At 39.3% G+C, this 27,787-nt stretch overlaps 1 protein-coding gene across 2 annotated transcripts; it reads left to right on the top strand.

Moving 5' to 3' along the window:
• Positions 1 to 2,651: 2,651 nt before the first annotated feature.
• LOC104597390 (uncharacterized) lies at positions 2,652 to 27,787 on the top strand. 2 transcript variants are annotated; one of them, XM_010258884.3, is made up of 14 exons: positions 2,652 to 2,784; positions 2,883 to 2,966; positions 3,057 to 3,393; positions 4,304 to 4,493; positions 4,586 to 4,635; positions 7,513 to 7,605; positions 7,689 to 7,777; positions 8,418 to 8,496; positions 15,120 to 15,202; positions 19,675 to 19,753; positions 19,839 to 20,565; positions 25,539 to 25,628; positions 25,800 to 26,376; positions 26,590 to 27,787. In XM_010258884.3, the coding sequence occupies exons 2-14, from the start codon at positions 2,935 to 2,937 to the stop codon at positions 26,729 to 26,731; spliced, it is 2,568 nt and encodes an 855-aa protein (XP_010257186.1). In that variant the 5' UTR covers positions 2,652 to 2,784; positions 2,883 to 2,934; the 3' UTR covers positions 26,732 to 27,787. The 2 variants fall into 2 exon arrangements, with proteins under 2 accessions (XP_010257186.1, XP_010257187.1); XM_010258885.2 differs by having other exon boundaries at positions 2,749 to 2,810.

Raw genomic sequence — 27,787 nt, 5'->3', positions numbered from 1 at the left:
TGTCCATGATAGCTGCAACAAAAAACAAACTATCAGAAATAGTACTGAAATAAAACAAAGGAAATACAACAAATGACGACCTACCAGGACTCAGACTGGTCTGCACGAGCTTCTCCTCGGTCACATAGTCCACAAACTTCAAGCTGAGCTCCGCCCAAGATCGGAGCGCCTCCCTTATCTTCAGGTCCAACTTGACACCGGGGTCTTGGATGGGCGTCCTCCAATGGGTCGGGAAAGGCCACCCCTCAGTGTTGTGGACCACAAAGTAACGCCTTTTCCAGGTCGGGACCTTGTTCGGGAGCTCGTGCAAGAGCTTGTAGCCCGGACATGGTGACAGGTAGTAAGTTTGCCTGCGTTCGGGCAGAACACAGGATGAGTTCCTTTTAATAGAAAGAATGGAGGAGAAGATGTCGAGGTCGAGAGGAAGGTCGTAGTCGTGAAAAAGGGAGATTGTTCCTACTACATTACGGATGGAGTTCGGGTGCAAATGGTCTATGGTTATGTTGATCAACTTGATGACTTCGACTATCAAGGGGTGAAGTGGAAGACGAAGACCAGCTACGAGCTGTTCCTCGAAAATCACGATCTCGTCGTGTCCGTGCTCCCAAGGGAAGTTACCTAGGGGGATACTGTAGACTAAGTTGTTTTGAAGCTTATACCGGGCTACTAGGGACAGGAGCCTGTCTGTCGTCATCGTCGATGGGCCAAAGTTATCTAGCACCCGACCTCGATGCGAGGTGGAAGCCAGGTCACTAGAGGCCTCTTGCTCCCCCTGGGGTGAGTCCACCTCAGGAGGATCACGGATCGCATCCTGACCTGAAGTAACATCCTCAGTAGGACGAAGACTAGCATGACCGAGGTACCCACCTCGGCTCCAGCAGATTCGCCGCTTCCATCTAAAAGGCTATCGAAACTAAAGCTAGACATGGAAAGACATAGAATCGAAAAGGAGAGTTAGGGAAGACTCACCAAAGAGAAATCGAACTGAAGAAAGGAAGACGACCTCAGGAAGACACCGAACTGAAGGGCTTGAGCGCAACCTTAGATTGCGAATTATCAGACTTGTGGCGAAGAAAATGAGTCCCTTGCCCCTATTTATAGCTGCTGTGTCCGAGAATCAATGGTCGAGATCATAAGGATCCAACGACTCCTAGAAAAACCAGCTGCGCGGTCTCCGAGGTTGAAATCGGTTTAGCGTGTGTTTTGACGTCCGCGGAGTTCATAGATGGCGTGACGTCCGCGTGTAGACTAGACGCGACCTGGGTTATTCCTGGTTGAGCCGGGCGACCGAACAGGTCCGACCAATGATTCGCCCGACGAGCCGCCTAGACCTTGTGTCAAATCCACTTGGACTCGTCATGAACTCCCCGCACCGGGTCGAGACCCCTAGCTCGGGGAGTGGGGGGCAATTGATGAAGGGTGATTTGGCCCGACCTAGCGAAAAGGGGACACGTGGACACGACCTGACCAAGAGATGCCAGCTCAGCTTGACATGCCTAGTTCGCAACAATTGAGATCGAGTATTCAGTCACCTCGGTGTAGGGCCACCTCGGCATCGAAGCACTTCGGCATTCAATCCAGTTCGAAACTAAAGAACCGAAGTACCAGTTCGGGACCAACAACTCGAATCACCACGTAACTAATTCCCCCGTAACCAACTCCAGAGGTCTCTCCAGCGGAACCTGAATCCCAAATCCCTCGAGATCACGATGAGCTAACAGATCCCGACTTTTTCGAGATTACGATGAGGGCTCATCTCGACTCTGTCGGAGTCGGAAGTGGAACGATAAGCCTTATCTACTGCTCCTTCGGAAGCGAAACGAACTCTATCTCCACCCCCCGGATATCCCGGAGCTCTTTCGTGAGCTCCACGACTACTCCATTATATAAAGGCACTAACTCCAATGGCGCAAGGTACGCGTGATTTTTCTACTCTCTAGCTTTCTAGCTCTCTAAGCTCTTAAGCTCACATCAGATTATTGACTTAAGCATCGGAGCGACCTCGCCAAGTTAGCCACCTCGGGCTCTTTGATCATTTTCTTGCAGATTCACTTAGCTCGCCGTCCGACTGGAAGCCAGATCAACCTCTAGCAAGGAGTAATCAAATCACGCAACATCAGATTTGATTCTTATTGAAGAAAAGATGGAGGGAAGAGGGGTAAAACTGGGATTATAAAACAATTTGAAGGCCATTTTAATTTAAACAACCTCAAACATTTTTTTAACAAATGGCCTATTTGTGCTATATGATCATTTTATAAGATATATATAAGCAAATTTTGAAACTATACGATATATTTAAGTAGTTTTCTAAACATCGTAGGTATATATATAAGCAATTATTTGAAACTATACGATATATTTAAGTAGTTTTCTAAACATCGTAGGTATATATATATAAGCAATTATTCTTTAACAAAATGATGTTAAATTGTGAAATTGTCACAGTTTCACAACGAAAAAATTGGCACAACCACTTCCCTGAACGATCCCACTGATATTTGCCACGTGAAAGAGTGACATGGCTAATCCAAAGTCCAAACACACAATCATGTAAAAGATGCTTTTTGCGATGGCAACTATGCCACGTGGAAGATTACCGGGGCTCTCTAGATTTCTTTCTAAACGACCCGACCACCAAACCCTTGTTTCTTGTGTTTTAAACCCTAGAGCTCAAGGCTTTTGGTGTGGTCGTGCGTGCGACTAGAGAGGTTTACCCTACATCGTCTTTTAACCTACACGGATACTTTGCATCGACCGGTGTGCGAATAGGAAGGACCGAAGGTGCATTTCGCTCTAAAGGGGGCAGTGTATAGCTTCTTCTTTATTTTTATGTTTTATTTTTTAATTTTTGCGTTTTATGCTGAAACGATTGATTACAGGAGAAAACCCGCCTAAAAGAAAATACAACTTCAAAAAATCGAATCAAATCTTATGGCCTTTCACGTTGCTTGCCCAATTACACGGTTCGTTTCGTCTCAGTCAAACTCCCTTTTAAGTTTAACAGAACCCTCTCCCCCCCTCTCTCTCAGCGTTACTTGTTTTGTCTGATGCAGCCGAAAAATCTGTTTCTGCACGCTTGGGTTTCCGCGGAAGCTCCAGAGCGAGAAGGGTCGGAAGGATTTCTTGGAAGAGGTTTTTAGGGTCGAGGAGTTCTTGCGCGATCCGTGGTCGCTTAGGGCTAGAGAGAAGGACACAGTTCAGGTTTTGGTCCCTCGGATTGTTGTGCCCACTCCAGCGGTAACTCCGGTGACTGATGGGTTTGGAGGTGGAGATGAAGGGGAAGAGAATTTGTCGGCACAGTCGAAGCGGGCTGCAATGCACAAGAGGGCAGTTGCAGCGTCTTTGGCTGCCGAGGATTATGCTCGGAGGTTTGAAACCGGAGATTTGGCGGTGAGGTTCTTAAATTGTTGTTTGATGGTCAATTTCGGTATTTATTTTAATCTTTTTATATCTGGCATCTAAGGTGATGATAAAATAAGTTATTTCGTTATAATTTCTTCATGTAGTCGACTTTAATTGTTTTTAGTGCTGCTTGGGCTGTGAATAAATTACGACGATTAAAGTATAATGATTTTCTTTTAATTTCCATTCTATTGCAATTGTAGTTCTTCCTTTTCTTTTAGTTATTGGCAATATTTTTTTTTTCTCATTTTTCTTTACGAGAGCTACTTAATGCTTTTATCTGTTTTGATTGTATGAATATCGTTTGCGGAAGAACAATGCTAATTGGGTGGTTGACCGTTTAAGAATGCAAAGAATGAATAGATTTAAAAGCAATGTCGTGGGGGGTTATGATGCAAGGTAGTTTTTCATTTTACTATGTGGTTAGTAACTTTGGCCCTATTTTAGCTTGAAAATGGTTAATCTTCCCCCACCCCAACCCCACCCAAAGAAAAAAAAAGAAAGAAATTAAAAGAAGAAAAATAATATTTTATCTGACTCATAAAAAAATTCTTACCTGGATATCAAGGCTCTACATTTTTGGAGCCTTTTTTTCACCCTTGACGGCTTGCAGAGTAAATTCACTTGTTAAAACCTGTTTCTACTTTTGGGCTCCTTGTTCTTGCACTAGAAATAGGGGCAATTGCTTGATGTAATGGTAAAATCTTAGGCTGACAAACATGAGAAATGTGGATTCAAGTCTTTAAGCAGTCACTTTGTGCAAAAAATGCCAAAGGTTAGGTCTGTATACAATCCTTACCTCTCAAGGTCCCAGATAGCTGGGACCAACACTGGGTAATGGTATTATTTTTTTTCCATACGCTAGAAATATTTATTTGTTTGATTTTTGAAATCTCAGGATGCCTCTACGGAAAAAGTTTGGGATATCATTGGAGAAAACCAGAATTCTTCTACTGTCAAAGTGATGTGTCGCTTATGTTTTCAAGGTGAAAATGAAGGAAGTGACAGAGCAATGAGGATGCTCCCATGCAAAATTTGCAACAAGAAGTATCATAGGAATTGCCTGAAAAATTGGGCTCAACATAGAGGTCCCTTTTATTTTCCCAAATCTTTCCAGCTAGACGGTGTCAACATAATTCTAGCATGTTATAACATTGTCTTTATGTGGCTTCTCATGCAGATTTATTTCACTGGAGTTCATGGATCTGCCCCTCTTGCCGGATTTGTGAGGTGATTGTTTTTTATGCTTATATTGTTCTTTATGTTTATGTTTTGTACAATTAGAAAAAAATAATGATCTTTGTTTTGTACCTTAGAAAATTTTGTTTGGTGCGTGTGTTGCGTTCTCACTTTTAAAGATCAGAACAAAATTTCTGCATTGTTTCACCTCACTACAAAATTCTCTCTCTCTCTCTCTCTCCTTACTTTTTGATCTTGCACCAAAGCTTGTTCAATGGAATAAATCAAGAAATGATGTCCAGGTTTATGGGAAAATCTTGGTTTTGAGTCATGATGTAAGAAAATGCAGAACATCCAGTGCTGCACTAAGTTCCTTCAATTTTCAACTATGAGCAGCAGGATAAAATTCTTTCAATTATAACATAAAAAGAATGAAGAAAGAAACTGAGAACTCAAATTTCTGCTTAATTTGCTTGCTGTAGGTTCTTAGTGGCTTGTTGTAGAAATGGGATCATTCAAAGGCCACTTTCTTTCAGAGTCATTGAGTGATATTTGCAAAGAGAGATGCTGTAGAAGAAAATGAGATAGTTAGAAGAGTTCAGTTAAAGACACATCCCTACCCTCTTGGACTCCTTCTCCTAGTGTTTTTATCAAACTTAATTTTGATGGAAGTAGCATGGGTAATCTGGGTCCATCAGGTATTGGGGGTGTCTTAAGAAATGAGGGAGTGATAATTGCTCTCTTTTCGGGGCCAATTGGAATGGATGGTTCTCTTAGAGCTGAGATTTCAGCTGTTATTGAAGGAACTCAAAGGGTAATTGAACTGAATATCCCCAAATTGGTCATAGAAGGCGATTCTAAACTGGTAGTGGATTGGTTGAGAAATGATACTGCTAATTTTTGGAACTACAGCAATGAGAAGAGGAAATTTAATTGGTTAACCAAGAATGTTGAGGTGAAGATGAGTTGGGTTAAAAGAAGTGCTAACTCCTTTGCTAATGGGTTAGCTAAACAAGGGACATCTAGGGACTCTTTGTTTTGGGCTATCTTGTAATTGTTCTCTTGTCTTGTTGTTTTGGTTAGGTGAGATAAGAGAGTTTATCTCCCTCTTCTTGTACCTGTGTTTTTTCTCTCTAATTTTAATGAAATCTGCGAGTTATTGATAAAAAAAAGTCTTAAATAACCAATGATTTGTGGTTAGGGCTTTAAAACAAGTCTCCATTGACAAACTTAAAAGAAACAAGAAACAACAAAGTATAAAACTAATTCTTAATTGTATTGATTTGAACTGCATGAGTTATATAAATGATAAGATTCATGAATCAAATTATATGATTCAAACAAAAATCATAAGGTTCTCATAGAAAAGGACTCAGACATAAGATTTAAATCAAAACCCTTGGGTTCATGATTCAGATCATGAATCGTATCATAAATTGTAAGATTTTGACAACCATGCGAATGGGTTGGAGTGTGGTATCTGTGCTCTTTGTTCTTTCTAATATCTTCTCTGTTACCATGATTGTTGTGTATTTATTTTGTACTGATGCCAACTTAACATCTTTTATTTTTTATGCTGATGAAGAAAGAGTGGCGAAATTGGTAGTTATATATATTTGTTTTTTTTTCTTTTTTTTTCCTTTTTTTGCCTTTTGTTTTATTCAAAGATGAGGACATATGATGTTTTTGTCCCATGCTATGTCTGTACTGCATCCCATACACATACATCTAAGGTCTCCTGTTAAACACTGCTCTATAATGCCCAGACATGGACACACAGGAAGTGGGGATACGACTCTTTTTTTAATCAGAAACGATAACTTTCATTAGAGATGAATTAAACTGAAATACAGAAGCCAACCCTTATTAGAAAAGGTTGATCCAATAAACATCAAACATTACAACACTGCCCAGTAAAGTCTCTCCCTTACAGTCCCTTGTTTTGCTAGGGCATCAGAAAAACCATTTGCTGATCTCCTTATCTACTTGAAACAAACACCCACCTCCCTTGTTATGCTAAGTATTTCCCTTATCAGTTGTCTATATTGCCAAATTCCTAGCTGCCCTGATTGCATCCACCCAATTACCAATTTGGAGTCTCCCTCTATCTCAAATTCTCAATCTGCTGTAGCCCCATTGTTTGACCAGTTTTACACCTTGATTTCCTAAAATATGCTTTATATCTAGTTTTTGAAGCTAGACGTCATTTTTTAAGACCTATGTCTTGCCAAATTTAGTTAAGTTTCTAACATGGGCAGATCTTTTTACAGTATACTATGTTAAAGCATACCATTCTACAAAGTTTAGATATGTTAATGCTATAAAGTGCACCTACAAGTATCCATGCAGGATCCAATATTGTATTTGACACTGATATGTTAGGTCTGTACAGGAATCTGGGTATCTTGGCACTGCTACTTAAGCTGTGTACAACCTGATTTAACAGAACCTGTGCATTGTTAGAAAACCATGTAGTGGCACTAGCACAAACTTATTCTCCTTGTTTTAGGTATTTGAGGTTGGATTTGGATACATTTTTTATAGGTTCATCGTGTAAAGTACTTTCAGGTTCTAGGTTTTGGTAATGCACTTGCCAGGATTTAGGTTTTATAGCATTCTCTTTTGATGCATTAAAGTGCAATTTGCATTTAGCCACCCAAACACATGACATCGTGCATTTAACTTGGTAATGCATTAAGGTACATCTAAATTCTCCATCCAGAATTCATCTTAGTTTGGCTTTAATGATGTGGGGTTATTTATTCTAATTTATTTCCATTATCAACTTTTCATACTTGTGATGAATGCTGCAAATTGTTGGCAGCATACATGGTTTTATGAATGATATGCTTTCTTTGCTCCTATATTTAATGCATTGACAGTGATGAAGATATTAACTATCTGATGCATTCATTCTGGTGTTTCCAGGTGTGCCGCAGAGCTGGAGATCCAACTAAATTCATGTTTTGCAAAAGGTGTGACAGTGCTTACCATTGCTACTGTCAGCAGCCTCCACACAAGGTGGGTTGTTGAATTATTTTTCCTTGACTCCCAACAGAATGATCCAAATAATCACCCTTCTCTCCTTTTTTGTGATCCTGCAGAATGTTAGTGTTGGTCCTTTTTTGTGCCCAAAACATACAAGGTGCCACAGCTGCAGGTCCAATGTATCTGGAAGTGGCCCAAGCACGAGGTATTGATTTTTAATTCTAACACTGTTGCCTCAGGTGTTCTGAATATTAATGGTAATACCATGTGTCAGCCATTCATCCTCTCCTGCCCTTATATTTTGACCTTTGGCTGTTTCTTATCAATATAATCACCTTAATTATAAAAAGCAATGCAGCTTCCTATAAGCTTTGGAAAATCTTGTTCTTTTCAAAGAAGTTCTCTTTCGTACTATTTAAGCCATTGCTAATTATGATGGTATCATAAAACTGCATATGCATTTATGACATTCCTTTTTTCTTAAAAAAATGAAAGAATGTTCCTTTTAGTAAGTTAATAACTTACAATGTGAGATGTGATGAAATAAAAGCTCTGGTTTTTTATGTCTCTGTTAATGGTTAGTTCATGGGTACACTGAGCATGAAGCTCTTTCAGGGGGTGGGGGTGGGGAGTAAAATGTCATTGTTAATTAATGCATAGTTTTGTTTGCTGAAAAGATGTAGCTGACCCCACATAGTTGGGACAAAGCTTAGTTGAGTTGAGTTGAGCTCTATTAGCTTAAATGATGACAAATGAGTTGTTCATGAACTCTATTTTACGTCTTGTAAGGTTTATCATCTTTTACCTACAAGATATGGACTAATTTGTTATTCTTAAACATGCAGATGGTTTCTAGGGTATACTTTCTGTGATGCTTGTGGCAGGTTGTTCTTGAAGGGAAACTACTGTCCCGTTTGCTTGAAGGTATCCTTTTATTTGCTCCAAAAAAATAATGAACTTGTTGGCTTTTGCTTTTATTATTTTACTATTAAACAGGGTTTATTTTTTAATGCTGATTTCATTCATTGAATGATAAAACTTGGGATGTATGATCTATGGTGTAATTATGCTAGTGATAAATGGATCTTAATCTTGATGGGTGCTCCATGAGAAATCTTTGACTGCTAGGCATGTGGGGTGTGTTGAAAACTTGAGCCAATGGCAATTGGAGCCCATAAACCAGAGCCAATGACAATTGGAGCCCAAAACCAGCCCAACATACCCTTCAAGCAACTCATAGGTCGCTCCTAGCTAATCGCTTCTCAGCCCTCTCCACCATAGGGGTCCAAAAACTAGCCGATATAGGGTTGTCACCCAAGGGTAAACCTAAATATCTCATAGGTCACTCTCCCCTCTCACAACCCAGAGAACCTGCCATTGTCCTCAAATCATCTTCTTCTACATTGATTCCAACAACTAAACTCTTTGACCCATTAATCCTCAAGTTAGACAACCTCTCAAAAGAGTTTCACCACCAATTTCAAATTTTCCACCCCCTCACTACAGTCTCCCTCACAAAAAATCAGGATATCATCTGCAAACTACAAGTGAGTAATCAAAATATTGTCTCTCCCAATTGACCAACCTTTGAATAACTGCTAGAAGTTTGCTCTTGAAATAAACTTATTCAGCACTTTAGCTACCAAAGTGAATAGAAAAATAGAGAGGATCACCTTGTCTAAGACCACGAAAGCCCTCAAAAAAATCACTCACTGTCCCATTAACAATAACTGAGTAATGACTAGATTGTAAGCAATCTCTAATCCATTTACACCACAAGTCCCCAAAACCACACCTTCTCATGATATCAATTAAGAAATTCCAATCCACCAGTTCATTGGCTTTCTCCAAGTCCAATTTGATTGCCACTCCCTTTCCTCTTTAACCGCTTTTTTTTTTGTTTAGTAAAAATCTTTCATTAATAACAGAGAGATTAAGATACAATAGCTAAAGATTGCATAGGAAATTGCAATCTCCAGCAATCGGTTACAATTCTGCCCAATACAATGAAGATCTATTTGCCCCTTGTTTTGCTAGGTTATCTGCCATTTCCATTTGCATCCCTTTTAACCCAACCAAACTGAGAGTTGAACTTCCTTGCAAGTGTGTCAGTTTCTTTGAAAATAAACTTGAGCTTCCAAGGTGCTGATGTGATGTTTTTGGCCCAAGAGATGATCAATAGAGAGTCTCCTTCAATTTCTAAGTCTGTTGTTCCTATCTGCTCAGCCATCTTTAGACCTTGAAGTAGGGCTAGAGATTCAGCCTGTATTGAGTCACCATAACCTATTGGTCCAGAGTAGAGTGCCACCACCACGCCCAGATAATTTCTAAATACACCCCCTATGCCTGCCCTTCCAGGGTTGCCAAGAGAACTCCCATCAAAATTTAGTTTTAGTTTGTTCTGTGCTGGTGGCTTTCATTCCATGCTTACAAGAACTTTGGGTACATCTGTTTGTGCTATTTCAGCCCAATTCCTTAGTATATCATTCGTGGAGTAGTTTCTGAATATCTCCATGGTCTTCACCCAATGTGCAGTTATGATATTTATGGCTTCAATAACTTCCTCCATTGTTTTGCTTTTTCCTGAAAAGATTCTTAGGTTTCTTTCCTCCCAAATAGTCCATACTGTAGCTGCTCTCACTGCCTTTCATATACATTTTCCTCTTTTCTTCCGTTGACACAGGAAAGAGGGGCTGAATAGACTTACCACATCTTATGGGGGAGCCCATCTGCATCCAAAGAGAGAACAAACAACATTCCAAATACTAGAAGCAAAACAATAGGATAATAGTAAGTAGGTTAGAGTTTCACCACATCCCAAACAAAGGACACACACATGAGGAGAGAGGCAATTGTTTGGCCTCCTTTTCTGTAGCACATCACAAGTGTTTACCTTCCCTAGGAACACTTCCCAACAGAATGCTTGGTACTTTTGGAGGGATCGGTTTAGTCCAAATTTCTCTCACTGGGAAGTTCACTCCCATAGGGTTAATATGAGTGAGCAAACCAAAGAAAGATGCACAGGAAAATAAACCATCAGAAGTTGGGGACCACACTCTACAATCAGCTATAGATTGGTCCAAGTAGACCCTCTCAAGTGTTGAAATCAACAACACGAGACTCACACTCATTTTCCCTCAACCCTCTTCTAAAGCCAAAATCCCAAGAGATCCCTGATTTTGAAAGCACACCAAACCTAGCAACAGGTTTGTTTTTATAGTTTGATAAAGAGTAGAGGTCTGGGAAATTGAACATAAGAGGCACATCCCCAAACCAAAGGTCTTCCCAGAATAAAACTTTGTTGCCACAACCAACAAAAAACCTGATAAATTGAAGAAAAGTTGGATATACCTCAAAGATTGCCTTCCAAGGAGAGAATGGAGCTTCATTGGGGGCTAATTTTGCATCCCAGCTGTTATCTGCATCACCATGTAAGCTTTTAATGATCCTGTGCCACAACCTTTCTTCCTCACAAGGGAATCTCCATAGCCATTTCCCTAGGAGGGCCTTGTTTCTCTTTATTAGGTTCCCTATACCTAATCCACCTTGGTCCTTAGGGTAACAAACTTGCTCCCATTTCACTAAATGATTTTTCTTTTCTTCACCTGGCTCCCACAAAAAGTCCCTCATAATCTTCTCCAATTTCCTAGCTATTTTCACCGGGATCTTAAAGGTGGAAAGGAAATAAGTGGGAAGGTTTGCAAAGGTTGATTTTATCAAGGTGATTCTTCCCCCCAAGGAAATATAATTTCTCTTCCACATTGCCAACTTCTTCATGAACCTCTCTACCACCGGTTTCCAGAAGCTTTCAGCTTTCGGATTCCCACCCAAGGGCATTCCTAAGTATCCCAGAGGCCAATTTTTCACTTGACAACCTAGCATATTTGCCATTGGCTTGGATATCCCCCCCTTCAATGTTGATTCTGGCTATGCAGCTTTTTCCCCAATTGACTATCAATTTGGAGGCCTGCTGAAATTCATCCACCAATCTTTTCAGATTCCTTAAACTGGCTTCATCACAGCTTTCACAGAAAATAATTATGTCATCAGCAAATTGCAAATGAGACACCACCACTTCTGATCTACCCATCCTCCAACCTTTAAACTGGTTTTCTTGATCAGCTTTGGTGATTTGTCTACTCAAAACTTCAGCTACAAAGGTGAATAAGAATGGAGATAAGGGGCCACCTTGTCTTAGACTCTTGGTCCTCTTTTAGCCTGGAAGAAATCCTTTGCTACCCCATTCACCAGAATAGAAAAATGTGTTAAGCTAATACATTCTTTAATCCGCATCCTCCATCTTTCACCTAGCCCCATCTTTTCCATTAAATTCAACAGGAAGGACCAATCCATCATATCATAAGCTTTTTCAAGGTCCAATTTACAAATCAAACTTTTGTCACTTTGTTTTCTCTTAGCTGCCACACACTCATTTGCCACTACAATTTGATCCACAATTTGTCTCCCCTCTACAAAAGCTCCTTGGTTCTGAGAGATAATATAGGGCAGTACCCAGGACTTTGGCAATGATTTTATACAAGCTACCCACAAGACTTATCGGTCTGTAATCCTTAGGGGTTTTGGCCTCCTTTTTTGGCACTAAAGCAACAAAAGTTGCATTTGCTCAAGGCGATAATTTTCCTTCTTGATAGAACTCCACAAATACATCCATTAATTCTTCTTTCAAAATTTCCCAACAATCCTGATAGAAAGCCATTGAAAATCCATCCAGCCCCGGTGCTTTAGATCTATCCATCAAGAATATTGCTTCATGTATCTCTTCAATAGTGAAGGCTCTTTCTAGGAGGTTAACTTTGGATTCTGGCACTCTGTCCCACTGTAAATCTCCCAATTCTGCCATGTTTTCATCAGAAGATGCTAGGATTGACTTAAAGTGATCCACAAAGCATCTTTCAATTTCCTCTTTTGTAGTGATCACTCTTCCATCCACCTCTACACTAGAAATTTGGTTTTTCCGTCTTCTCCCATTTGTTAGAGAGTGGAAAAAACTGGTATTTCCATCCTCTTCTAAAAGCCATTTACATCTAGATTTTTGCCTCCAAGAAATCTCTTCTTTTCTTAGAATCTCTTCCAATTGCACTTTTAAGTTCCATCTTTCTATTCTATCCTCCACCCCACACTCTTTCCTAGCCTCCTTTTGGTCCACATCCTCTTTTTTCCTGGCTAATTCCTCCTTCATGACCTCAAGTTTTCCAAATTCCTCTTTGTTCCAATCCTTGACCTTTTCCTTCAATCTTTTCAGTTTCTTAGAGAATCTCACCACTTTATTTCTAGCCCTAATCCCATCTTTTGACCACCATTCTTTTACCCTTCGCAAAAAGTTTGGAACTTCTAGCCACATGTTTTCAAATCTAAAAGGTGTGGGGCCACCAATAAGATTTTCTTGGTAAAGACTTAAAGGGCAATGATCAAAAGTCACTCTAGGTAGGGCTTTTAGTGTCAAAGTGCCCCACAACTCTTCCCAATCAATGGAGAATAGGAATCTATCCAGTTTTGAGCACACTTGATTTTCTTGGAGATTTGACCAGGTGAAAGAGGCTTGTAACAAGGTAGGCTCTTTTAGTTCTAGGGACTCAATCAAGGAATTGAAGTGTTTCATGCTGGATGTTAAGGGTTGGTTGGGGTTGTTTGTCTCATTTGTATATCTTATTACATTGAAATCCCCAATCAAACACCACGGACCCTCCCATATGCCTCTGACTGCAGCTTGCTCTTCCTAGAATGAGTTCCTCTCTCTATATGAATTCAGCCCATACACATTAGTCAATACCCACTCCCTTCCATCACTCATCCTCTTGGCTTTTATTGATATTGAGTACTAACCTATTAGTTCCTTTTGATAGTCAACTTCCTCATTCTTCCACATTGTAAGGATTCCACCTGAGGCACCCCACGACGGGGCAAAAGACCAACTTAGACCCTTGCAACTCCAAATACTTTTTATCCACCTTCTGTCCAAGTCCGAAAGCTTTGTCTCTTGTAACATGACTATAACCGGTCTCTCATTTCTTATCACATTCCTGATGATTCTCCTTTTCTTTGCACTTCCCAAATCTCTTACATTCCAGCAAAGCACTTTCATTTCACTCTTTTTTCCCCAACCCTAATTCATTCCCAAATCCTATTCTCCTCTTTTCTTCTCCCTTTTCCTATTTACAGTCTTCTCATAGGACACAGCACAGGCTAGCCTTTCCACCTCATTCATTCTTTTCTTTCTTTTTTTATCATCTTCTACCCCCTTTCTAAGATAGACCTTTACTTTGGTGAACTTCCTTTTGGCTTCTTTTTGTTCCTCTCCTTTTACTTTGGGTATCTCTCTACAGCCTTCTTCTCCCTCATCCAAACGACAGTCTTCCTTTTCCTTTTCTTGGGTACCTGCAATAACTTCATTTCTCCCCTCATCCTTTTCCAAAACCATCACATTAAACAATTTCTCCTCATTGTCTTTTCCACCACCCCCTCCTTTTTCTATTGCACATGGGTCATTATCCGCCATCGGTGACGTTTCAACAGCTGGAACTGCAAAATCCAAAGGCTGAAGGTTAGGGTCTCCACATATTTGTTCGCAATCAGAATCTGATCAACCATCTACCTATCTTGTATAAAAGCCCATTGAGATTGCTGAATAAGTGGCAGAATCACCTTCTTAATCCTCAAAGACAGTACCTTTGCTGCCTTGTAGATATTGGTCACTAGGCTGATAGGTTTGAAATTCACTGGCTGGTTAGCACTACTCTTCTTTGGGACCAATGCTATGAATGTAGAGTTCATACCCAGACTAATAACCCCTCTTCTATAAAATTCACTAAACACTCTTAGTAGATCATCTTTGATTATTTCCCAAAAATCTTAGTAAACTGCCATTGTAAAGCTATTAGGCCCCAGAACTTTTGATATATTCATAGAAAAAACTGCTTCCTTACTCTCCTCCTCCTCCTCAAATCTTCGTTTCAAAAATTGCACTTGAGTCTCCCCCAAAGTCTCCCAATCTATGCCTTAAGCCACCCACCTTACAATTAGAGGTCTTCTATAAATTAACCTAAAATGCTCTGAGAATGCCTTAGCAATCTCTCTTTAGTCTGTAATTTCGCACTCCCCCACCAATAAAAGTATGGAGTTTTACTGAGGCTGTTCCCATCCAAACCAGATTAGTAGTTTGCGTTTCCATTGTATGAGTTGCTATTTTTTTGGTAACCTACTATAGGCTCGTTGCTTCTATGTATTGTTGTTGATTAGTCTTCTCCTATGATTTGCAATAACACTTTGTTTTTTGCACTTCTGTTCCCAATATAAAATTAGATATTAGTTCTAAGAATTCTCACAATGCAAAAGTTAAATTTCTCGAGGATTGGTGTGTCTACATTTAGCACTAATATAATGGATTTGAAACTAAAGTTGAGTGTTTTGCATGGGTGTAAGTTATTCGTTCAAATGTTGAATGTTTGTTTTTCTTTTTTTTTGGTTTAACTTCTTTTTGTTTCTATTGGAAGAAGCTTGATTAGATCCCCATTGATCTATCTTTGTAGGTTTTTAGAGATACTGAGCAAATACCAATGGTCTGCTGTGATGATTGCTCGAAATGGGTGCATCCGCAATGTGATGGCATCAGGTTTATTTCGACTATTTCTTAAAAAGCAGAAATGAGTAGATTTTCCGTTTTCTATGTGTTTAGGTCAAGGTTATTAGAAAATATATTACTTTATTGAGGAATTGTGAATTTCTGATTTAAGAAATTAAGCCAAGGACTAGGAAACACTACTCTATGAGATCACTGCATTGTCATTTAATGGAATTTTGTCCCCTCTCCTCTCTCTTTTGTTATGAATATTTAATCAAGGTACCAGAAAAGGCCACATTGAGCTATCTCTGGGTCTCCAATCCTAAGTGTACCCTGATTTTTACCAATCCTACTGAATATGTTTAGTCAATTCATCTATGATCAGCACAATTAAATAAGGGCTATGCGATGAACCTTGGTGAAGACCCACTGTAACTGTAAAGTCTGATATCTCTCCCCTATGGGTGGTTGTTGCATTCTCATGCGTATCCTTAATTAAGTCTATATACCTATTTGAAACCCCTTTCTTTTTCCAAGACCCACCATATTATCTTTCCAAGAACTCTATCATTTGCTTTCTTTAGATCAATGAACACCATATGAAGATCTATATTCTTCTTTCTAAACTTTTCTTCTATCATTCATCTCTAAACTGTTAGCTCACAATTATTAATTTTCAAATGTACCACCTCCCAACAATAAGCTTTAATTTTGGGCACCATTCTTCTCAACGAAATGGCTTTCATCATGAATCCAGAAAGGGTGTGAGACAGGGTGAGAATATGAAAAAAGGATGCACGAGTGGACAAGTCAATGCAGTTAGGAGTCCACACTCTTTGATCAAGGATGGAAAGGTGAAGGGAAACATCTTCTATAAACTGAATGGGATCCATAGTAGAAAAGATCTGCTGGTCTCTCTGACCTCTCCTAAATCCAAAATCCCATGTGATATTCAGATAAGGATGCACACAAGAATACGAGTTTATTTTTGTTTATGGGAAGGGATGCATATTTATCTTTCAAAGCCAAACCACACCCACATTGGTCTACCTAGAATCTTGTTTTGTCTCTTGGGGGCACATCAAACTGTGTGTGTCAAAAACCAGCTTTCCATCCATTATCTAGTATACTATGTCTGCCAGTCTCTCAGACCTCTCTCCTAAATCCAAAATCCCATGTCACTTTCAGATAAGGAGGCTCACAAGAATACAAGTTTATTTTTGTTTATGGGGAGGGATGCACCAAAAACCTGCATTCCATTATCTAGTATACTATGTCTGCTTCTAATCGCAGTATGGAAAATCATATCAAAGTTTTTTACTAAATGACAATAAAAATGTGCAAATTATTATATCCAAAAGATAAATAGATTTTAGATCTATTAATTTCAATATTTCAAACACAAGATAAGGTACAAGAGACTTTCTTTGGGAGTTAATTGAATCAAGGAAGTTCTGTCTCATCAATTGGAACATAGTATGTGGGAGGAAGCAAGACATTGGGTTGGGAATGTGAGAGATGGTAAGAAAAAATCTTTCTTTTATAGCGGAAATGGTTATACTGGTTTCTACTTGATGCTGATCACTGTGATAAAAAATATCTATGGGTTGGCATTAAATGTATGGATGCAGAGATGGAAACTACCTCCTCAGTAGCCTCTCAGTGGAATTTAATTTTGCTTATCCAAAATGACTTGCCTGTCTTTTTGCTATGACATCTCTAATGTGCGGAGGACTTTATTTTGGGAGGATTTATGGCAGGGGGAGTGGCCTGACTGAGAGATTCCCTAGCATCTATGGCCTATGATTAAATAAAAAGGAAATTTTTTTCTGAATGCATGTCTATGACTGATTGATTGGACTTATTGTAATATCAAAATTTAGTACATTTTAATAAAATTCTCAGTTCTTTTTGCTGATAAAAAGTGCATGTCTATGATTGACTTTGGTCTGCTTTGGCATTTGGGTCTTGAAGAGGAAACTTTTTCATCTTGGATCCCATTTCATCTTTAGGAGATTGCGTGGATTTGGTGACACTTGATAGCAGAATTTGGATCTCTAGTCCTTTTGGTTCATTCTCTCTCTCTCTCTCTCTCTCTCTCTCTCTCTCTTTTTCTTTCTTCCAGACTTTACTCCTACTCCCTCAAGGGTTTTCTTGATTAGAGCTAGTGGGGATGGACCAATCCACCAAAGAACTAGGCTTTTAAGAAGTAGGCCCAGTTGGCCTATGTCTCAAGGTTCAAATTATCAACACACCCGTACACGGACAGGCATATTGGGTGTTTTGATACCTAATAACTTGTTTTTAGTTCCAAAATTGCTTCAGGGGGTCAATTGTAGGCTTGCCTATCTCCCTGAAACTGGTCAAAATCTGAAACACCCCTTTATTTGGGGTTTCAGAGTCCTACCAATACGATATGATACACCTGATATGGGGCATATCGTGTCAGAACTTTGATCTTTGGTTTGTCTCTTTATTTGCTTGCCATGAATGGCAATTAGTGATCTACTTTTTCACTTGCTGATCTCTTGTCCTGTTGCATCTGATATTTGGGAATCTTTAACCTTTTTGGATGGAGGTGGTTCTCTCCCTTAGACATGGAGAGCCTTTTTGAGGAAATTCTTTGAATTTTTCTTTCCAAAGAAAAGAAGGGTAAGGTTGTTATGGAATTGCATCAAGGCTGCCTTACTATGACCTTTGGGAAGAAAGGAACACAATGATCTTTAAAGGTCAAACTTGCTCAAAAGATGCATTATTTGAAAATGTTGCAGTAAAAGTAGAAGATTTGGTCAGGAGTAAACCTCTTTTTGCAGCCTTTTGGATGGTATTTTAAGGGGATGAAATCGGGTTGCCTCACCATTCTCTACTTTCTGCCAAAAGAATCAGTCTCTCTACTTTACGAGAAGGTTAACAATGTTTAGTTGAACTTCATAAAACTAAACTCTGATGGCTGCTGCTTGGCAAAACTCTGGTTTATCTGGTGTGGGGGGAGTATTTGGAGATAATGAAGGTGCAGTATGCCCATCTACTCTTTCCGTATTAGCCACAGTAACTCAGTAAGGGTGGAAGTGGAATTATTGGCTCTTCTTCAAGGGTTGAAACTAGCAGGAATACTATTTACTGTGGTATAATGGTTGAAGGAGATTTCTGGTCAGATGTTGGATGGATAAAGTACAACAGCCTGGGTCTATGTTCATAGACACACCTTGAAAATTGTAAGATACTTAGCAAGGAATCCGAGTCTTTTACTTGGTTACAAAGATCAGAAGATGGTATTGCAGATGCATTAGAAAGTCAAGGGGTCTACAGGGACCAATTGTATTGAGGATTTATTCATAGAGAAATGCAATATATGTAACTGAAAGGGATATTGTGTAAGGCAGGGAAAGAGGATGCCCAATGTAAAATGATGAACTGCTTTGGCACAAAATATCTTGTTCATACAATTGTTCTTTCTACAAATCAATTGTATTCATCTAAATTAACAATAAAAACAGTACAATGATAAATAAGGCCCTGTTTGGATAGACTTTTATAAAGTACTTTCGTACTTTTGAAAGTATAGAAGTACGAAAAATACAACATAGCATTTGTATTATGTACTTTATACTTTTTGCTTTCATACTTTTAAAAGTATGAAAACCCCAAAAGCACAAAGTCAGCTTTCTATACTTCGTACTTGTGGTGAAATTGTGCTTTCGTTTTCGTGCGAACAGGTGGTAACGTGTGACCACCAAACCACCCTTTGATAAAACTCTCGACCCTACCTCCGCTCACTGCTGCTAGAGTCTGACTTCCATCACCAGTCTCAAACCCCGAAACCACTGGAAATAAAAATGGGCGTGCTTTTGCCAAACAGAGAATGGTACTTCTGTCTTGGAAAGCATACTTTTAAAAATCTTTTACCCAAACGGTATTCAAAGCAAAAATATTTTATGTACTTTATACTTTGATATTTTTAAAAGTACAGAAGTAGAAGTCTATACAAACAACACCTAAATAACCCAAATTGGACCTACCTCAGTAATTACCTAAACAAAACTACATAAATGCACTTGATAGTTGATTCTGGTCAGTGGCACATGTTATTGAGCTGACACCCACATGTTATTGGTCAATGGCACACCTTCATGCTTACTGCAGGTTTTTTATTTGGTTTTTGTGATTTCCCTAGCAACATCTATATCTTCTTGGCTTTGATCCCTTGTTCTTTCCTATTTGAACAAGTGCCTCTGTCTTTCCTCATCCATTCCTTATGGCACAATAAAGATAAGAATGGTATCAGCAGAGTGATTAGGCTGCAGATGGTTGTAGGGTCTTCAGGTCTAGCTATGTTAGCTTGCTTATAACTGTCAAATCTGGATTTTGTCATATGGCTTGATTTCAATACTCTTTTCTATATATTTGCTTCATTATTTATGCTTATAAAAACTGCTCTTTTGTGTTTTTTATTTTTTTCTGTGAGTATCCTTTAACTGCCTGTTCATATCTAGACGATTTCTTACTTCAACATACTTGTGCAGTGATGAAAAATATCTGCAGTATCAAACAGATACAAACCTTTATTACAGATGTGCTGCATGTCGTGGGGACTGTTACAAGGTATCTTTTACCCATATGAAAATCTTATAGCTGGGAAAACCTTGCAACTTGACATTGATGTAGGGGTGATTTTGCCTATGGCCAGGTTAGCAAGCCAGAGGAAGCTATATCAGAACTTTGGAGGAGGAGAGATGAAGCTGATAGAGAGGAAATTGCAAGCTTGAGGGCTGCTGCAGGATTGCCAACTCAGGAGGAAATATTTTCAATCTCACCATTCTCGGATGATGAAGAAAATGGTCCCATTATATTAAATGGACGTTCTTTAAGGTTTTCTGTCAAAGGAATGGTTGATAAAGCCCCAAAGAACACCAAAGAATATGGGAAGAAAAATTCAAACAGAAAGTACATAAAGAAAAAAGGATACTATACATTGAAAACTGAAGCTCATCAGAGTTTTGATAGACCACTTGATGAACAGTCACTTGAGAACAGCTTGTATGATGAGAGAAATGATCATTTGCGCTCATATATAAGTGAAGGGGCAGAATCATTTTTGTCTCCTAGTGCTGGAATTCCTGTTAACACCAAAGAGAGATGTTCTATTAATAAATCAAGAATTGTGAAGCACAATCTTGTTGAGGATATTGTGGTGACAAATGAAGATAGAACCTCCAAAGTTGTTAAAATTAAGAGTAGTGAACCACATGGTTTGGGTATAGGTGAAGGAATTGGAAAACGAGTTTGCAAGTCAGAAACCACAAAGGGAAAGAAGCTTGTTATACATTTGGGTGTAAGAAACAGAAATGTAACTACCTCTCCAAGGTCTGAAGCTTCAAGCTGTCAGAGAGAGCAGGAATTAACAGCATCTAATGGTATACAAGTGGCTACCTTCTATGTTACATTTCAAACTTCTCTTTCATGTTTACAAATGACTATTATCATTAGAACAAATAATAAGTTAGGCATCTGTTAAAAGGGAAAGACAAAAAGAAAGAGGAGGATAGAAAAGTAATGGGGAAGAGAATAACCTTTGTTTATTTGCCACTACTTTGTTCAAGTAGATTTTTTATAGATTGCTGGCTTTAGGTTTCCGACTTTTTGTGTTAATAAATAAGAAAGAAAATTTATTGAAATAGAAAAAGAAGATTACAACAAGGTGATTCCTTGACTTTTCAAGAGAGCTCACACCAGCTTGATGCCCACATAGCTTGTCTCAACAGGAATATGAGTAATGACTATAGCTTAATGATGTCTCTAAATAGCACCAAGCAAGAATAAAGTACCAGAACCAGGACAATCCCAAAGCCGGATTACTCCCTAACAGAAGCACTTGCCGAGTCGGGTTTCAGGGCTGTGGTCAGAGATCCCCCTCGAGTCCTTCCGCCTTAGCCACCCTAGGGGCGCAAGGTTTGTCAGGTAACAATGTGAAATTGCTTATGGTTACTAATAATGCTAGTGCTACCTCTACAGATTCTGCAGATGCAAACCATGGCTTAAGAGAGACCCATTATACTGAATGTGCCAAGGATGGAGAAGTAGGGCTTGTAGTCTCTAGGGGGATAGGAGAGGAAAGTGTAACAGTAGAAAGTATAGAGAAGTCAACACTTGAAAAAGAGGGAAGTGATGGTGGAGGGGAGGAAGCAGAGGCGAAAAGCCCGAGAGAAGGCCAATCAGATGAGGAGATCCTGTTACTGAAATGGGCAGAAAGGATGGGATTGAAAACCTCTAAGTTAGTTCCACCCAAGACCCAAATGAAGGTGAAGGCCAATTGGGGTAAAACTGGTAAGAGGAAATTGAGGGAGGTGGAAAAACTAAGGAGTGGATGGGACAAGAGAGTTAAGGAGAGTGAGAGTAGTGGAAGGAGAAGAGATTGGGAAGGGTAAAGCTGTAAAGGGGAGTCAAAGCCAAGGAGAAATGAAGATGGTGAGTTGGAATCAGATGGTTGGGGAGAGCAACAAAAAGAAGGCTCGTAAAGGAATTATTGAGGAGAGAGAAGCCATACATTGTAATGACACAAGAGTCAAAGGTCCTGAATATTGATACAAAGTGGCCCCATCGTATGGTGCATCGGGAGGGATAATCACTTTGTGGAATGAGGAGACAATAGAGTGCATAGAGGACTTAATAGGGAGATTCTCAGTGTCTGTAAATTGAGGAAGGTAGACGACAGTTGCACATGGGTGCTCACAAACGTTTACGGACCTCTTTCGTACAGGGAAAGAAATGAGTTGTGGGAAGAGTTGGCAGATGTGAGAGGACTATGGTAGGGACCGTGGTGCTTGGGGGTGATTTTAATGTGATCAGACATCTCGATGAATCTAACAAGCCAAGACAGAGGGTATCCACTAGCATGAGGAGATTCAATAGGTTTATAGAAACCTTTGAGCTAAAGGAGATTGAAAGTGGTCAACAAAGATTCACGTGGACTAATTATCAAGAAATTCCTTTATGCTCAAAATTGGACAGGTTCCTTGTGCCTATGGATTAGGAGGAACATTGGAATAATGTGGTAAGCAGAATGTTACCCAGAATCACTTCGGATCGTTGGCCGATTTGCATTTAACAAGGATTATAGGGAGAGGGGCCGAAGCCATTTTGATTCGAAAACATGTGGCTTACAGTCCCAGAGTTATATGCAAAAAATCAAGGAGTGGTGGGAGGAAGACAACTGCCAAGCTGATTGGGAAGGGATTAGATTCCATAGGAAACTCGTGAATTTAAAAGAAAAAATAAAGGAGTGGAATTTGAATAATTTTGGGAGATTAGAACAAAGAAAGGGAAAGCTAATAAGCAGAATTGAGGAGATCAATAGAAAGGAGGGAGGGGCTTTAGAGATAGGGGAGGAGGAAAGACTAAATTTGAAAGGAGAATTGGAAACTATGCTTTTGAGAGAGGAAATAACTTGGAAGAAGAAATCAAGAATGCGATGGATTAAAGAAGGGAATGGGAACACCAAATTCTTCCACATGATAGCAAATAGGAGAAAAAGAAAGAATCAGATCTCTATGCTAGAACTGGAAAATGGAACTTTAACAAATCAGGACGAGATTGCTAAGGTCTTGGTGGATCACTTTGAATCAATTTTTAGAAGGCCTATGTCAGGAAGATGGGAGTTGGAAGGATTGGAGTGGCCAGTTCTAGAAGAGGTGGTGAGCAGAAATCTAGAGAGATGTTTTGAGGAGAGTGAAGTGAAAGAAGTCATTTTCTCAATGGATCAAACTAAGGCACTCGGGCCCGATGGATTCATAATGGCTTTCTATCAAGATTGTTGGGAGTGGCTAAAAGAGGATGTGATGAAAGTTTTTGAGGAATTCTATCATAGAGGGGTTGTTAGCCGAGTTGTTAAATTGTTAATGCTACCTTCATAGCACTGATCCCAAAGAAATCTGGAGCTCGCCACCCTAAGGACTTTAGGCCAATTAGTTTGATAACAAGCCAATATAAGACCCTAGCCAAGGTTCTCTCCCTAAAGCTAAAAAAGGTCCTACCAGCAATCATCTCTCAGTTTCAAGGGGCTTTAATCCAAGAAAGGCAAATTTTGGATCAAATTCTAATAGCTAATGAATGTGTGGAGGATTTCAGGAGATCTGGAAAGAAAGGCATTGTGTGCAAATTAGATTTAGAGAAAGCCTATGACTTTGTGGGTTGGGAGTTTTTGTTGGAGGCTCTTAGGAAGTGTGGATTTGGAGCGAGATGGTGTAGGTGGATTACAGGATGTCTACAGTCTTGTCATTTCTTAGTATTAGTCAATGGAGTAGTAAAAGACTTTTTTATGCTAAAAGAGGAGTGAGACAAGGAGACCCTCTATCCCCTTTCCTTTTTTACGATCTTAGCGGAGGTGCTTAGCAGATTGATCTGGAAGGCAGATGTGACAGGTATTGTAAAGGGTTGGAGAGTAGGAAGGGAGAGTGTGGTGGTAACTCATCTTCAATTTGCAGACAACATCATTGCTTTTTGTGAAATTGGAGATTAGGTGGCTGCAAGGTACCTAAGGTTGGTGTTTAATCTTTTTGAAAAGTGACAAATCCGAAGGTGAACCTCAACAAGAGTGTGGTAGCTGGGATTAACTTAACCCAAGAAGAGGTCAATGTTTGGGCAGAGGAATTAAGTTGTCTGCGGAGTGAGTGGCCTTTGAAATATCTTGGACTCCCCCTAGGTGCAAACCTAACAAATTTAGGATTCTGGGAATCGATACTGGAGCAGTTTGAAAAGAAATTGGCAGCATGGAAGAGAAATTATGTTTCTTTGGGGGATAGGATCATTCTTTTTAGGGCCACCTTAGAAAATCTGCCAGTTTACTATCTCTCAGTGTTTAGTATGCCTCAAGCTATTGGGAAGAAGTTAGAGAAGATAATGAGGGATTTTCTATGGGAACCTGATGAGAAAAAGGATGCAAGGAAAGATGCAAGAGGACTAGGGCACTGAATCAGAAACATACAGGATTCAGTGCACAAAATGATGCATAATGAGGGATTTTCTAGCAAATCTCCCAGGATTCAGTGCACAAGGGCAGCAGTGCTATGGGTACTATGGGAGGAAAGAAATCTGAGAATATTTGAAGACAAGGAAAGATGCAAGGAAGATCTAATAGAAAGTATTATGATGAAGGTGACTTCATGGGTGAAAACACTGAATTTATTCTCAAAATTTACAGTGGATGATATAATAAGGAATTGGAGGACAGCTGTTTGCTCTTCCTCGGCAAAAACGAAGGTCCTGAAGGATTGGGTTCCCCCTGAACCAGGTTTTATCAAATTAAACTTTGAATGAGCAGTTTTGGAAACCCAGGAAGATCTGGAATTGGAGGAGCTATAAGAAATGGAGGAAATGTGTTGGGGCTGTTTTCGGGTCCCATTGGAATTGGAAATTCCACTACAGCTGAACTGAAGGCAATGGTATATGGGATACAAAAAAGCTAAGGAGATGGGGGTGGAAAAGCTGGTTATGGAAGGGGATTCCAAAATTATCATCAGTTGGCTAAAACAACAGAACAGCACACCCTGGCTATTCAGAAATGACATCAAGAAGATTAAAAACCTATCCAAGGACATGCAACTGTCAATTCGGTGGACTCCTAGAGCAGCAAATGGATTTGCAGACCAGCTAGCCAAACAAGGGGTAAACAGGGATCACTGTTTCTGGGCTCAACTGTAAGAGTGAAAATCAACTTAATAGTGGATACAGTACATTGTAGTGGGGTAGCCAAGGCTACTCATAAACTGTAACCCCTCTAATTTCTATTTTCATCGATGAAATTTCTTTTTATTGATAAAAAAAATGACTGTAGTTTATCAAGCTTTCTTATGCTGAAATTGTTCTGAAGGACTTTAAGAGGCCAGAAAATAAGAATATGTTTTCTACCATCATCATGCCGTAACTAGTACTTTTTGTGCACTGAATCCTGTATGTTTATGATCATCTTTTTCGCAAATTTAATTTTGATGTTCTTTGGGTGTTTTAATTTAATTGATCACTTTCCTTTTACTTCCAAATTTCTATCATCTCTTCTTTGAAAGATGCTTCTTTGTTTAACTCTTTTTTATTTTCTCATTTTCTTTTTTTTTTGATGTTCTTTGTCTTTTGATGTTCTTTGTCTTTTTTCTCATTTCTACCTTTTTGATGTTCTGTCTTTTTTTTGTCTTTTGGTGTTCTTTGTCTTGGCCGTAACTAGCCAAGATGCTTCTCATTTTCTCATTTCTACCATTTTGATGTTCTTTGTCGTTTTTTTTGTAATTGTTTTTCTATAAAAATCTGTGTTTACTTTCAAAGATGGTGAAGTGTTGCCGACTTTTCTTTTTCCTGTTAGTTTGTGATGAATTTTCATTTGTGGTAATTTGATGAACAGGTAGTGATGAAACTAGCCAGCAGAAGGCCAATGGTAAAAAGTATGTGGTTGATGGGCATGATGGACTAACCAGATTAGGAGATAGTAAAGGTATTGTAGTTCTTAGTTTTGGATGATGGTTGAGATTCGTTAGGGAATCAGCTCTGATACCTTTTGATTATTGTCCTGGCTTATGTTGTCAATATATTGCCAAGTACTTAAAAATAGAATATGCTGTTTTAACTTGGACTAAGCATTCATTTGGTTCTCTGATATTTGCAGGAGATAAGCCTAGAGTTAGGGAAGATAGCTTGATAAAGTTGGGAAAATCCAAGTCAGATGTTTCTGACTTGAATTCAAATATTAGTGGGGGGAGTATCAGAGAGGGTTATCAATCTACTTATCAGGAAAGAAGTGCTGCTGCTGTGGAGCCTGTAGGCGAAACAACCACATTAAAGGATGAAGATATCTTGCTGAGGAAGCATTCAAGAGGTACACCTAATATACATAGTGAAAGCTGCAATAACTCCAGTCTCACACCCTCTGTTTCTGATGCGGTACCAAAAGACCCCAAACCATTGCTGAAACTTAAATTTAAGAATCCTTACATTGATAACCGGAGTTCCTGGGTTCCCCATGGGGAGGAAGAGAAGACTTCTGTCAAAGGGCAGAGATCAAAAAGGAAAAGACCATCGCCCTTGACTGAAAAAGCCCTAGTCAGGGAAGATGATGAGAATACACAATATCATCAGGAAAATCCAGTCAATGAGGTAATGGGTGCCAACTGGATCTTAAAGAAGCTGGGCAAGGATGCAATTGGAAAAAGAGTTGAAGTTCACCAACCATCTGATAATTCCTGGTGAGTGCTTCCTAAGTTTGATCTTCTCATACCTTCGTAATGCATTCTTTCTGCACCATCGTACTTTTTAGAAAGATTGCAACATCTTTTGCTTAAATTATAAATGACGTGAAAAATGGTCTTGCAATCTTTAAATTAGATGCCTTGCTTGGCATACTAGTTTTACTTCTATAAAGAAGGTATTTTTGACAGGATCTGTTTGACTTTCTGTAGGCGCAAGGGAGTAGTTACTGAGGTGATGGAAGGCACATCATCTTTAACCGTTCATCTAGATGATGGTAAAGCGAAGACCTTGGATCTTGGGAAGCAAGGGGTTCGTTTTGTTTCTCAAAAGCAAAAGCGAACTAAAACATGAGATTGAACCCATTTATCTGTGGATTTTATTTAAATGTTGAGTGATCCATTCCACCGGCAGAAGCAGCTCCAGCTTTGAAACCCAACAATCATGGCTTTTCTTTTTTGCCCACCAGCTTTTTTTTCTTGGAGTTGATCGCCTCATCGCCTTGGCCGGCCATCTTGCTGAAGTGCAATAGCTGATTGTACATATAAAAAAGGGTCATGCCGTGGAACAGTGATTGATTGAACAGGAGGGTCTATACAATTTCTTCACTCTGCGAAAGTGATCAGCAGGCAGCAGCTTCTGAAAATTACCTGGAATAACTCGAAAGACGCGAGAAATACAATCTGACCTATTCAGGGTCCGAGGATGGATTTACACATCTTAGTGTATTGAACTTTCTATTTGAGATGGGAAAATGAAGTTGCAGAGGTAAATGCTTTGTCAAAATGCCTAATACAAGTGGGGTAAGTTATCAATAAGGGAATTATGGTGAAAGAATTTTACTGATAACGATAGCTACCTGTCTACCTCTCTTTATTCTCAAAAGATCGGAAGCTTTACAAAATTTGCTACTAAAAGAGAGTCCATTAACTGCTGTTTCCCCCAATTCCCAAATGATAAAGTGAATCATCATTTTCGCTTTCGTCGCAACTGTTTCAGTCCCTTTAAATGCCATTCCTGCAAGCGAACTACTTGGGATTCATACGATAATTAAGCAATAATCGTTTACAAAAATGAGAAATATTGGTATCATTCTCATGAATCTGAGCTTTTCAGCTGATTTGATTTGATGTAGTTTCAAATGATTTAATCCCAAATTCCATAGTAGGACATTTATGGTTTGAACCAAAATTTTCTTGGGTTGGCTTCAGCATTGAAACCTTGTAATTGTAATCTAGGCCCCGTTTTTGGGGAAAGTGCAAATACAGACGGAACCTCTGTATGAATTGTACATATTTGTATTTGCACTTAATATATTTGTATCTGCACTCTTAATTATTTCCAAATGGAGCCTAATGGGTCTGTTTAGTTTATAATTGGGATCAGAATTGAAATCCCCTGAAATTGGAA

The sequence above is a fragment of the Nelumbo nucifera genome, chromosome 7 (assembly GCF_055504915.1).
Source record: "Nelumbo nucifera cultivar China Antique chromosome 7, China Antique-T2T, whole genome shotgun sequence".
NCBI lineage: Eukaryota > Viridiplantae > Streptophyta > Magnoliopsida > Proteales > Nelumbonaceae > Nelumbo > Nelumbo nucifera.
This window is presented reverse-complemented; position numbering and strand designations above follow the sequence as displayed.